Source organism: Vigna unguiculata, chromosome 8 (assembly GCF_037176805.1).
Source record: "Vigna unguiculata cultivar grain cowpea cultivar isolate G323 ecotype 2 chromosome 8, ASM3717680v1, whole genome shotgun sequence".
Classification (NCBI taxonomy): domain Eukaryota; kingdom Viridiplantae; phylum Streptophyta; class Magnoliopsida; order Fabales; family Fabaceae; genus Vigna; species Vigna unguiculata.
In genome coordinates, this window is record NC_140799.1 from 3542982 (window position 1) to 3557222 (window position 14241).

At 30.1% G+C, this 14241-nt stretch overlaps 1 protein-coding gene and 1 long non-coding RNA gene across 7 annotated transcripts; one reads left to right on the top strand and one right to left on the bottom strand.

Moving 5' to 3' along the window:
* Positions 1–4811: 4811 nt before the first annotated feature.
* On the top strand, positions 4812–14034 carry LOC114194755 (Ribosomal protein S18). Of its 6 annotated transcripts, none has more exons than XM_028085148.2 (8): positions 4812–5212; positions 7071–7325; positions 9023–9168; positions 9486–9595; positions 11109–11446; positions 12806–12901; positions 13159–13218; positions 13576–14034. In XM_028085148.2, the coding sequence occupies exons 4-8, from the start codon at positions 9493–9495 to the stop codon at positions 13801–13803; spliced, it is 825 nt and encodes a 274-aa protein (XP_027940949.1). In that variant the 5' UTR covers positions 4812–5212; positions 7071–7325; positions 9023–9168; positions 9486–9492; the 3' UTR covers positions 13804–14034. The 6 variants fall into 6 exon arrangements, with proteins under 6 accessions (XP_027940949.1, XP_085521962.1, XP_085521959.1 ...); XM_085665836.1 differs by having other exon boundaries at positions 7136–7325; XM_085665833.1 differs by having other exon boundaries at positions 4890–5212; positions 7030–7325; positions 9023–9163.
* Positions 5678–6568, bottom strand: LOC146884029 (uncharacterized). Its single transcript, XR_014984265.1, has 2 exons — positions 6141–6568; positions 5678–6042 (listed from the first exon to the last, which is right to left on the bottom strand). It is a non-coding gene; the product is annotated as an uncharacterized LOC146884029 (long non-coding RNA).
* Positions 14035–14241: the final 207 nt, after the last annotated feature.

The window sequence follows — 14241 nt, forward strand, 5'->3', positions numbered from 1 at the left end:
AAGTTATTAAATTAGTTGTGAAGTCCATTCGACATTATAAGAACACTTCTAATTTGAATTCAATGTTTTTAATTTTTATTTTGTAATTCTTTTTAATTTGTTTATAAGTTAATTATTTTTATAAAGAACTTATTTAGAAGGTGAAGTTATTTAGAGAAAATGTTTTTAAAGGTGATACATTTAGTGTTAAAAGTGGTGTACATTATATAAAAACATAAGAAAATGGGATAAAATAAGAAGAATGCAATAGAATAATATATAACAATCTAGTATGGAAAAATAAATAAATAATACCAGGATATTATGTTTAAATGATATATATTTTTTATTAAACTTACACTCATTTATTGGAAATTAATTTTTAACTTTTTAATTTATGGAAATTATTAAAAATTTAACTATATCTAATTTATATAAATATCTTCATTTTAATAAAAATAACACATAGTTTAAAATAACAGTCAAAATCTTAAAATATTTAACTAAGTATTATTTAAATTAATATTTTAATAATAATATAATTTATATATATATATATATATATATATATATATATATATATATATATATATATATATATATATATATATATATATATATATATATATATATATATATATATATATATATATATATATATCAATGTCATGTACATGACATATTATAATACTTCGAAACATAAAATGGAAAAGAATATTTACAACAAAAATATAAAAAATATATGCATATATCCTTTTCACTCCGTAGCATGCACCTACTTCAGCATATGGTTTTTTACTATGTATGATGATATTAATTCACAATAATATATAAGCCTAACTTGTATGTACATAATGACATTGGTATATTACTAACAAGAAGAAAGTAGTCCTTACCAACACCTCGGATGAATTGAAATATTGTCCACGAGTTGTTAAAATTTTTAATCAAAATTCTTAATATACAGTATTACGTATTTTGAATATATATATATATATATATATATATATATATATATATATTAAGTATGTGTTATTAAATATTAACACTTGACACGTAAAAATACTAATTTTAATTAGTTTATATAGCAATGTACATTCATATTATCTCTTTATCTAATAAGTTATAAGGTTTAATAACTTGATGAGAATCCGATTAAAAATTCAAGTATAACTATAAATTTTACTTTAAAGAAAAATAAAAAGTTTAATATTTTATATAAAAATAAAAATTTATAAATTTATTATCTTAAAATTTTATATTTAATATGAAAGATAATGTTAATATTTTATATGTTGGTTGAACTTATGTAATGCAAATTCAATATTTACGTAATTATCAAATCGCCGTCACAAACTTTGCTTGAGAAAAAAGAAAAAATTATCGCGTCATTTCAACTACAAACTCTCAATTCAATTATCTTTCTTGTCTTTTGATCAAATGTTAACTTTAAAAATAAGGGTTAAATATGTTTTTGGTCCCTCAAGTTTCAGCGAAATTTAGAATTAGTCCATCATCAAAACTTTTGATCAATTTAGTCCTTCATCTTTCAAAATGCGTGAATTTAGTCCTTTTAACCAAATTTTGTTAAGTTTATCTGACGTTTCGAACGCATTTCATGATAGTATTTAAGTTAATATTGAAGCAAAAATGTGTCAAACAGTATAAATAATTTAAATACTATCATGAAATGCGCTTGAAATGTTAGATAAACTTAACAAAATTTGGTTAAAAGGACTAAATTCACACATTTTGGAAGATGAAGGACTAAATTGGTCAAAAATTTTGATGAGGGACTAAACCCAAATTTCGCTCAAACTTGAGGGACCAAAAACATATTTAACCCTAAAAATAATAGTCACGTATAACTCTAAAAAATACTAGTTAAAAGATTTATGTATTCACATTTTTATAATAATAAAATAATAATTATAAAACTAAATATGGATTATTTTTATAATTTTAGTATAGATAATTTTCGTTTATTTTGTAAATATTTTTTTATTATAAACAGCTATTTTTAATTGTTTTCACATTTTTTTATTATAATAAAATTATAATTACAAAATTAAATGTAAATAATTATTACAATAAAAAGTAAATTTTATTTATTTTATAGGTATTTTTTTATTATAAATAGTTATTTTAATTTTAAAAAATAGTTAAGTTGAAAAACCTCAAATAAAAAAAGTTAAAATTGATAAGATAATTATTTTAATTAAAAAATATATATTTATTAAAGATAAAACTGGAAAACAAAAAAAAAATTATTGTTTAAAAAAATAATATAATTATAAAATATATATATATATATATATATAGTTTACAATTTTACTATAGATAATTATTTTAGTTAAAAAATAGTTAAATTTAAAAAAAATTGTCAAATAAAAATTAATTAATTTTAAAAAATGTCACTTAAAATAAAATCGATAATTTAATTACTTTAATTTTGGAAAATAATTATTAAAAAATAAAAGTGGAAAATAAATGTGTATACCGATAAAAAAATCTCCTTTATAAAATAGTATAGATAATATAAATTTTTACATAATTTATGGTATTTTATTTTTCAAGCATCACTTCCCTACATCATTTAGGTTTATTTATTTCTTTAGTCGTTTATTTTTTTCCCTTTTTCCATCCTCTGAATCATACATAAATAGTAAAAATGATAGTTCAAACTTAATTAATTTTTAATTACATAGGTACTATTTTGTTTATTTCCAAATACCTTTGTAATAAAATTAATAATTTCCTAACAATTAAGTAAAAGACTAAATGTTTTTTACTTGCTTACTTTAGAAGGAACCTTACCTTACATATAAATGATATTAATAACAATAAATTCAATTTTCTTAGGTTTCTCCATTCTTCTTCACGCGCCTGGCTGTGCACGTGCTCGTCTCATGTTTACCTATGGCCCAATAATTACAAATGATAGTGACATTTTCTCATCTACCCATGTAATAGTCAAAAGTAATATTTCAATATTATGGTTATTTTTTTACTCATTTTTCTTTATTTTTCTTTCATATTTGAAGATTTTCTAAACAAAAAATTAAATAGATTTAACTTATAAAACATTATTTTACTTAATTAATTAAGTTTTGAGTCCCGAATGAATTTATGAGATCTCAATTGAGTCTTTATTAAAATCTCAAAATTTTAAAATTTTTTAATTGACTCATTAAATTTTTTTTATAGTATATAACATATAGGACAATTATTGACAAATAAAATTTTAACTATTTACTTTTACGACATAAGACGACATATTTCAAGTTGTTTTAGAATATAAAATAAGAAAATGAAAAAATAAAAAGTCACTTAAAAAATGTCAAGCCAAATTATAAGAAAAAAATGTCAAAATTTAGTTGTTAAATCACTTTTTTCATCTTGTAATCATACCTTATTTAACTTTTTTATTTTATATTTTATAAATTTATTTAACGTTAAAAATATTTTTTATTAAATACAATAAAGTGAGATTTTCATCATGGTATTTTCTAGCCAAAAATGTTATCTCAAGTTATAAAAAAAATTGTCAAAATTTAGTTGTTAAAAATTTAATTTTCTTATCTTGTAATGTCATCTTATTTAAATATTGTAATATAATATTTGGTTAAAATATATAACGATGAAAATCTTACTTTATTTATATTTAATAAAAGTAATTTTTAAAGTTAATTAAAATTATAAAATCTTACAACAATTATATAAATTTTAAAAATAATGTTAACTACCTTATGTAAAAAAAAAAAACAAATAAATTTAAAATTTGAAAATAATTTTAAATAAACTTAGTTTTGTTAAAAATATATAATAAAATATCAAATTTATTAAAAATATTTGTATAACATTTATATAAAAATTAATTTTTGTTTTAATTTGGAGAGGAACAAAATTGCATAATTTTTACAAAAATTGAGACTAAATTGAGACAAAAATTAAAATATAGGACCAAATTGAGAACAATGAGATGACACATGGCATGATAGTGACACATGATATTTTCACTGTCACATTACTCTGTCACTGCCACGTGACATGACGTCAAAGTTGACACGTGGCAAACTTTTAATTTTTTTAAAAATAAAAAATAAAAAAATATAAGAACTAACATGTGACACCCTTTAATGTTGTTACTGTACCACTAATGGAAAAGACTAGAAGACTTGATTGCATCAAATTTTCCAAAACATGAACCAAATTGAGATAAATAAATAAAGAAACCAAATCGATATTTTGTTACGAAAATGGAGACCAAAGACATAATTTAACATTATAACAATAACAAAGTTAATAATTTTATTATTATTTTTACTAATTGTTATAAATAACTTTTAGTTGTATAAATTTACATTATTATTAGGTTAAATATGTTTTTTGTGCTCCAACTTTAATTTGGTGTTTCAATATTAAGTGAAAATTGAGATTAATATCTGTCCAAAAAGTTTGAACCCATTTAGTTTTTCAACTTTTTAAATTCGAGGATTTAGTCATTTTAATCAAATTTTAATAAGTTTATTTTACGTTTTATTATACTATTTTAGTTTATTTATCTCATTTGACACATGTTCGCTTCAATATTAAACTAAAATTTGGAACGTAAAATAAACTTAAAAAAAATAATTTAAAAGACTAAATTTGCACATTTTTAAAAAGAAGAGACTAACTTAATTTAAAATATAAAAAAAACTAATTTTAATTTTTATAAAAATTAAAAGACAACAAAAATATATCTATTATTATTACTGCTCTTACCAACGCATGCATTATTTGTTCTAAATATTAATCATTGTAGGCGTTGTGCGTGAAAGTGAGAGCACGAGCGAGTGGGTCAAGGAACTTCAGGCGAAACGGCGTCGTGGCGAAATTGTCATGTGAAACCTGATTTTTCCGAATAGAAGCATATGCAGAGGTGTGTTTAATTTTGGTGCTCTGCTCTCTCTGCCAGATTTCTCATTCCCCTCCATTTTCCTTTCTCTCTCTCGCGACCATACCTATCCCATTTCTCCTCCACCCAAGACGCTGGCCAAGAACACGAACGAAGGCAGTGCAGCCCATTCATCACTTCGCGTCTCTCCTCCACCGTGACATCCACCACGTTGCTGGCCAGGAACACGAAGGGAGTGCAGCAGCGAGAGAACGCAGTGCAGGGAGAACACAGAGCCACCATCGAACTCCGATTCGCGGACGATTCCGACGGCCACGACCACCGCGAAGACAGGTTTTTGTGTTCTAGTTCCCTTTTTTTTCGATTTGTAACCTAAATTTCTAATTTTTGTAACCCTAAAATTCGTTTCCCATAATTTGGGGTTATGGTCTATATCTGGTTGTTGTTGTTGCAATTTGCCCTACATAACTGAAAAATTATATATCCCTAAAAGTAAACACATAGCAGTATGAATTGAGAAAAACTGTTTTTTGACAGCCAATGAGAAAAAGATGTTCTGCACTAACAGTATAAGATTACCTTAATGGTATGTTTACATTGTGCACTATCTTTCAATCATTAACGAAACTAAGTTTGTTACTTTTCACCATAGTAATCTGAAAACTCAAACCAACAATAGTTTATAATTGGATAACAATGTAAAATTATTTTAAAGGTGTGCATGATTACTAAACTCTTGTCAAAATATACAAAGATGGAAATCACAAGAAGTTCCTAAGGCCATTGATTCCGATGAGGAATACTAAGATAAATTTTATTAGAAATCATCAGAAGAAACTAGTACAAAAAGTAGTAGGACACACCAAATTTTGTGGTTACCAATAAACTATGAGAGAGTAATAAGAACTTGAACTGAGAAATGTGCAGACTTGAGGAGCTCATGCGAGAATCAATCACAATCTTTCAGGGACTATTAAATCCACGGGTTTATTGAATTGGGTAGTGAAAAAAAAATGCTTTTGATAAAACGCAAGCCAAAGGGTGAATTAGGTTACCTTTTGAATGAGATGAGTGGTGGCCTTTCCAACCGGAAGAGGAACGGTGTCGTTTAAGACGACGCAGGTTTCTTTCTGGCTGAGTTCTCCGCATCTCCCACATTTCAACTATTGATTGCAACAACAGAACGAAAATGAAAAACAGAAAGAAACTTGAAAAAGTTGCATTTGATTAATTGGAAGAGATGAAGGAAAAAGAAAGAAACCTTGAAAAGGTAAGGGAAATTGGGATCATCGCAGCCACCTTGGGGTTGAAGATTGGTGAGGTTCTCAAGCTCCGCAGTGATCATCAACGTGAAGTTCACCATTTTTTTTTTCTCTCTCTCTGTGACACAGTTACACTTTTGCTTTGGGTGTTTGATGTTTTCGATGGTTCTAGACAGTGTTATACCATAGTAGTAGGTTTACGTAACTAAATTATTAGTACATATTTATTAATTAGAAATGATATTTTGGTACTCTTATTTTAACTCACCTTCGACACTGAAATGATTGTAGACAGTTTCTGCTTAAATTTTTTTTTTTTTTGAGTTTTCTTCTGTTTTTGTTTTGAAATAGAGTTCAATGGAATTGAATAAAAAATTGTTAAATATTATTTATGACTTTCGATGAAAAATAAATTTTGGTTTCACCTCCCAAATTAAAAATATTACACACACTAAAGCTTTTCAGTTGAATCAGATTTTCTTCTTTCATTCAACTAAATTTAATTTTTTTCAACTATAGTCTAAACACATCCTTAGTATATACTAATAACAATTTATGTGTAGCACTTAATATTTTTGTATCGATATAATTTATAAGAAATATGTATTATTGAATCATTTTAGTTTTGGTTTCTTGCTTTAAAAATTTTACTTTTTAAATTGTGCATGTTGATTAACTTTATACATTTTTCATTAATTGTAAGTCAACAATGTCAATGTGTTCATGCTAGCGATAAAAGTAAGTGGGCCAGGCCGAAAGTGATTCCACTTGAGTATCTCAACTAATTGTAGGCCTTTACTTCTTGAACCCAATGATTACTACACTAATGCATTATTTACATTTTTTTTTTTTGCCTATTGTCTCCCTCCATTTTTCTTTCACTTTCAGCATTTTTTTTTGAAGTCTCTTCTCTACTCTGCCACTGCCAGACTTATTCCTTCATTCCTCTCACACTCTCTTCTCCTCCTCCACCACCCGCGTTTTGGGAAACCAGAAGAGAGCACCCTCGTTTCTCCTCCACCCACGTCGCTGGCCAAGAAACACGAAGGCAGAGTGCAGGCCATTCACGGCGTCTCCTTTCTCCTCCACCGTGACATCCACCACGTCGCTGGCAGGGGCAGCAGCGCCACCATCGGACTGCGATTGACGAACGATTTCGATCGCCACGACCACCACGAACACAGGTTTGTTTGTAATTTGCGTTCTGGTTCCCTTTTCTTTCAATTTGTAACCTAAATTTATGATTTTCGTAACCCTAAAATTGGTTTCCTGTAATTGGAAGTTATGGTGTATGTGTGGTTGTTGTTGCTGCGATTTGTCCTTGTTTGGATTGGACCCATTCTGTGAATCATAATTGTTGTGCTGTTGTTGGTTAAATTTTCCCCCAATTTCAATTTCGTAGTTGCTGCCGTTTTGGTGTGGTGGTGATGTTCATTTCTTTTTTTCTTGTTTTTCTAGTGTTACTAATTTTTATCTGACTGTGTGATAGGCTGATAGTTGTGGTTGTTTTCTTTGTTTGTCTGTTTATCTGTAATCATGTTGGAGATATGTGGAGAACATGTATTTCATCGTTGCACTGTGATCAAATAAATACTGCCACTGTTTCATATTGTTCTATCATCCTTGAGACAAAAATATGTTCTTCATTAATGATTGAATTATATGAAAGAAAGTACCAAGTTGCAAAGTTGTATGTGCCGTGTTTGCAAAGCTGGGATTGAGTTGTTTGGCATTAACTTAAACTGAAATTTGCTTATACACTGCAGTATATTTGATGTAGAACTATAATGCCACCTCCTTTTTAACTGTTCTGAACTCTAATTTGTTTGAGGCATCTCTACCGGGGTTTGATGATGGGGAGATTTCAGAAGATGCTTCTATTGATTTGGAGGGTTTAGATGCTTCTGCAGCACATGTTGCCAAACAAATTATACAACCTCTCATCCATAATTAATGCTTCTGTTTTTTTTTTATGTAACTGTTTGCACTTTGGTAATGCTCCATGCCTAAAGTACTCTAATTCAGACTTGTTATTGATGTTGCAACAGTGTCTTGATGACTTGCAGAGAGCAAAATGTCATTTATATATATTGTAGGGTTGTTTGTTTTGTGATCAGTTATATTATATACTGCAGGGTTGTTTTTGTTGCAATAATTTTGTTGAAATCTGATTTTGGACTGAAAATGTAACATATGGAAAAAAGCCCGCGGGCCAGCCCGCCAGCCCACCAGCTTGCGGGCCGGGTTCAAAAGTGTAACCCGTTTCACCCTTGCGGGCCAGCCCGGCCCGTATAAATCGGGCCAAAATCGGGCCGGGTCAAAACGGGCCGGGCTGGCCCGTTTTGACATCCCTAAATGTGGGTACAAAATGGGGCAAGAAAAAATGAGACCAGCTTGAAGATTCTGCATCCTTATTATTATTCCTCACACCCTCATGACGAGGTTGCAACTCTGAATACGAGAAGTCGTAGGAACAGCCAACACTTAACAACAAATCCAGATTCACTCTTTCATTCATACACTTGTTTCATCAATTATCTCCAAAATCCACACCTACTAGTCAATAATACTATCTTTGAGTACACTTTTTCTTCTTCTCTCACTGTTCACTCTCCTTCCTTCACTCCATTGACTCTGCACCACCCCTTTCATCTTTGGTTGGTAAGATCACCAAAATGGGAAAAATAAAAATCCTACCTTTTGCTTCTGTTCTTTAGAAAATCTCTGTTTTGTTTTTTAATACCCATGTGCTGTATTTTTGTTGTTCCCAACATCACATGTTCGAATGTTGATTTGGCACTCCTGATAGATCTCATATTGTGGCACAGAAGTTTCTGAAATTTTTATGACCATGTGATGAATTTCACTCCTTTTTTTTCAGTGGTGACTTCCTTCACATTCAAAATTGGATCTTACACAGAACCAAGAGGCTGGTTGCCGTAAATTTGGAACCCTTAAATTTCACTTTCCGTAACTTGGAACCCTTAAATTTGGAGACCCAAAACTCTCTCATTTTTTTCTGGTAAGGTAAGCCCTTCATTACTTTTTCAGCATACCTCATTTCTTGTCAGATTTTGGATTTCACGAACAAACAAACTATATCACTGTTTAAGTGGCGACTAATTTTGAAGTGTGAGAGGTGTTATCTTAAATGTATTCATATGTATGTTGTCTATGTGTACTATGAAGGTATAACTGAAAACTATTGTTTTTTTTTTGAGATTTTGTGATATAATTTCCTCAGATAAGGAAATATTTGAGACATCTCTTATGGTTTAGTTAGAAATTTAGATTTCAGGTTAACAGAAGGGAGATAATTTCTCTCTTTGATTTGTGTGGTACAGGAAGAAAATGAAGATTGTTTCAGTTGCAGTTAGGTCATTGAGTATCAATTTGTCCCGTCCGCTTTATCAGACTCATATGTTCAGAAGCCTTTCCACTTGGGGATTTACAGGTACTTGGTCTGTGTTTGTCTCCTTTGTAAGCAATGGTCAGCCTTGTTGCTGATATTTTGGTAATTGATTTTGATGATTTGGTTGTATATGTGTTTGGTTTCCATGAAGTTTGAGTTTGTGAACGTTTTATGCTTTACTCCTCTATGATTGAAAGTTTGAATGTGAACCAAAAGTTCTAGGCTTGCCAGCCCGCCTCTTACCATTGTTAAAAATTGAAGTTTTATTTCTCATTGTATTTAGAATTCTGTCACAACAAAGATTATACAGCTACAAATAGCTTGCTCTACAAGAAACAGAAACAGTTGCGGACAGTTACAGCCTGTTGTCACATGCAAGCTGACTGGGCTAAACTAACTCATTATAATATGACACATGATAGAACTAACTTGTGATGGTCCCTAACATCTGAATAAACATTTCTGAGTTGAAATTTAGACTTATTATTGTGATTATTTAGCTGACATGATTCACATTTCAAAAGACTACAAATGGGAGAGATTGAGAACCCTTCTTTAGTAATTATTTAGGGTCAGATAAAGTGGAGATTTGTATTCAGTGTCAGTACTAACAACAGAAGGAGATTAGTTGCCATGTATGATTAAAAACATGCACCAATAATCTTTCCATACTCTGGTCCAGTACGTTGAAGGAATTAGAGAAAAAGTTTAGTGAACAGTTAAGGAAATGGGTCGGTGGTTTCACTGAAGCTAGATTTAGTGGACAATCATGAAAGAGAAGATCTAAATCCAAAGGTATGAATGGAAGAGGGTTCTTGACCAATGCCTGTAACTTTAGTCTCTAGGCTGTTTGCAAGGGTGTTAAGTAATTTTTGTGAGATATGAATTTGGGATGATAAAATAAGTTACCAACTTACCAACAATATGATCAAAAGCATGAAATTCCAACCCCAGGATTGAATAACCAAATATCTGTTTGACTGTGCAACATTTTTTTCAGTTTTTTAAAGTTGATGAGTCACCATCATCTGTCATCTTCTGTTTGTTTCCGTGTTAAGTAGGGTACTGGTTAATTGTTTCTCTTCATGTTCTTAGGTATTTGTATATTTTTTTTCCAGTACTGAGAAGAGTTAACTACACTTCTGAATTTTTATTTTTCAAAGTACGTAGTAGGCCAGAAAGGAAGTAAATATTGCTGTTGAATATTCAAACAGGAAAGATTAGCATAATCTTTGTTATAAGAAGGGAAGAAAAACGTTATATAGTAAACCTCTATGGATTTAAGCTTTATTCAGATGAGAATTTCAGGTGTTCTGTGTCACAGGCCTAACGGATTTCTGCACATTACATGTAACGTATCATTGGGACTTTTTTAGCATTTATTGCTATACCCAACTCATGTAAATATAATTTCAACAGTATGGTGGTCTGTGCTAGAATCACAATTTCCCAAATTGTATAAGGATGTTTAAAAAATTCTTTTTATATGTCTCTCATTACTGTACTATGGAATTAAAATTATTCCTTATGATCTTCCTTCCCAATGTTTGAGCAGATAATCAAACCGGTGATCAGCAGGCTAACAAGTCAGAACCTCCTGAGGAGTTTGGGAAGTTTGGAGAAAATCGTGGTAGATATCCCCAGTTTGATTCCATTCTTCAAAAGATTGGCCAACAGGGAATGGCTCGACGAAGATCTGGTTTTGGATATGGTGCTGGTTCTGATATGATGGATCATCTAGAAGAAAATGATGACACATTATCTGATGGAATGGATGAAGACCTGAAGAATGCTGCCACATACTTTGAAATGGATGAGGAGGAAGTTGAGAAAGAAGATTATTCTTTTCGATATGATGCCACTTTTCCAACTGGTTCAACATATGATATAAAAGTAAGTTGAATAACAATGTCTATTTTCCTTGGCTATCATTGTTTTGTATTTATCTTTAATTTTAGATGTTTGTTTGTGCTTGTTCTGTCATATGCATGAGGGCATTACATGTTTTATGTCCAAATTGATAATTGATGTAGTTATAAATTATACACATGTTTGGTGGGAGGTATAGAATGAATAGTGAAGAGTGTCTCGCAGGGTATTTTTTCAATACTCATAGCAGGACAAAGTGACAGACTCCAATAATGCTATATAATGGAATAGCAGGATGCGCATTAAGTTCAGATTATAGATCTTTAATGAAAATAATCATAATGTATATTATATACGTTTAAAAAAACAACATTAAAGAGATATTCACAAGTTATTCTAAAAGAAAAAGAACTGTTGAACTCTAGGAAAAGGGAGGTATTAAGCTGAAACTGTATTTTTCTGAGACAGTATGGATACTTTTCTGTATTGAGAAAAATGAACCTATAAAATAAATTGAGGAGATTTGATATCCTCAAATAATAAAGGCATAGTACAAGAATAAACAAAAACGTTCCTAATAATAGATGTATGATCTTGATTACGTAGGATATGCTCCTTATTACTATAACTATAATAAGAACAATGGGTGTCGGTTGGTTGAGTAGCAGAATAGAGGGTGTAAAAAAAGAACATTTGCAAACTATGACTGGGTGGGAAAAGAGTTGTAATGGTCTAGGTGGTGTGTGATCAGTAATCAGTGTGGGTGTCAGAAAATGTGGGGAATGGTTGGGAGCACATTAGCTGAGCTCATTCGGGTGGGTGGGATAAAGGCATGTGAATATGGTTGGATAGTAATGAAAGAGGTTTTGAATTTCTTGATATGTTGTTTGTTGCAGGTATCTTTATTGATTGTATCAATTAAAAGTGGATGGAATACATATTTTTTGCAAGAATATGCATTTGGGAAATTTTGAATGGGTGTTCTCATCTTCCTGTGATCAACAAATATTATAACCCTCAAATCCAACCCTTTTTATTGATGCTCCTCATGAAAGAAAATGTATTGCAGTGGCTACTCAAATCCATCTCTTGTTTATCCTTTTTAATTTGACACATAATTTCAGTCTATTGCATAGAAGGGTTTTAAATTAGATGAACTAACTCGTACACATCTTATTATTCATATTCAATGGTATGCATGATTAACCAATAATGTTAAATGCTTTTGATCCTATCACTAATCGTATTTTGTCTGCTTTAAACAACCATGGCTACAATATCCCGTTCACTGCATGATATCTCAACCTTTACTCTGTTAATGTTTATTTTGTATTATGTGTACATATTAGTTTTCTAATTTGTGCAGTATCTTTTTTCATATAGGATCTGGATCTTACCAAACCTGGTGTAATCAGGGCTCCCGTAAGGAATGAATTCAGTGTAACCACCAAAGAAGTTCTTAGTCAAGCAGATTTCAGGGTTAGCATTTGTGTCAGAGTAGTTCCTTTATAGTAATGCATCAACCATGAACTTCTGATTGCTATGCTGCAGTGAAAATTGTCACTTGCATGAATATTCTGTTTTTGTATATTGGTGTTGTGATAAAGTAAAACTAACATCACGACTTGCATGTTCTCATAGTAAGAGACACTTTCACATCTCATTAAATGTTTTGCTAATCCTTGAGTTAAATGCTATTTTTGAAATGGCTTAGTAGTATTTATGTTTTGATGCAGAATGTAAGATTCCTGGCAAATTTCATAACAGAGGCAGGAATTCTTATCAAGCGAAGCAAGGTAAGTTCTGAAACTATATTGGCAGTAACGTTGTAAGAATGATGAAGGATTATTATGAAAGAAAAATAGATTATGGATATGTCAGAATTAGTACCTCAGTGATTCCTCTAGTACTGTTTTCCCTACCCAAAGCATATTAAATAATTTTTTCCAAAAGTTAGAAAAGTTAATGTGTAAGTCAATTTATATGTTATTTCATGTTAGTTTTTCCAAAACCTAATTTTTTAACTTATAAGTTGATTTGAGTTTTCGGAAAAAAACAAAATTCTCATTTTTTCTTCTGTGAGTATTTATGAAGAATTCATAAAAATATATACTATGAGATCTTAACACTGTTTCTTCTTGATCATTGAATAGACCGGCATTAGTGCCAAGGCTCAAAGAAAAGTTGCTAGGGAGATAAAAACTGCTCGAGCATTTGGCTTGATGCCCTTTACAACCATGGGAACAAAGTCATTTGTTTATGGAAGAACTATGGAGAGTCATGACGAAGACTTTGCATACGAAACTAAGACACAGAACATGGATGAAACTAAGATGCAGAACATGGATGAGGAACCTGATTTGGATGGAGATCGAGCTTAAGAACATTGGTATAGATAATTATGCTTGCGGAGTTGAAGTAACTTGCATCGTCCCATCTACTTTTTGTTTCATTTCTCTCTTTGGCCAAGAGACTTGAAATTTATTGGAATTCTAGTTTTGCATCTGACTTTCTTTTTTATTGCTAAGGAGCTTGTAGTTTATACTTAACAGATGAAGTTCAGATTAAGAATTTTATAAATAAAGTAGAAGTTATAGGTAATTTTTTTAAAACCAAGTTCTTTTTATGAATATGCTAAATTGGTTATTTTATAGAGAGGGACCAGGTTTGCCATACCCCTCAGTTGCTATAAGATCTAAGTTATTTATGTTCAATGTTTTTAGATTTTGTTTTTCTAAGTATGCTGGACTTCACTTCTCCTAAGGGAACAAAAGTTGAATGACATTATTGACTTATATTTATTGTTTAAAAATTAGAAT

Bases quoted from the DNA above. Each gene is read 5' to 3' on its own strand.
- LOC114194755 (XM_028085148.2), top strand. From the start codon at position 9,493: ATGAAGATTGTTTCAGTTGCAGTTAGGTCATTGAGTATCAATTTGTCC. The intron at 9,596-11,108 runs GTACTTGGTCTG...ATGTTTGAGCAG, and splicing joins TTCCACTTGGGGATTTACAG to ATAATCAAACCGGTGATCAG. The intron at 12,902-13,158 runs GTTAGCATTTGT...GTTTTGATGCAG, and splicing joins TTAGTCAAGCAGATTTCAGG to AATGTAAGATTCCTGGCAAA.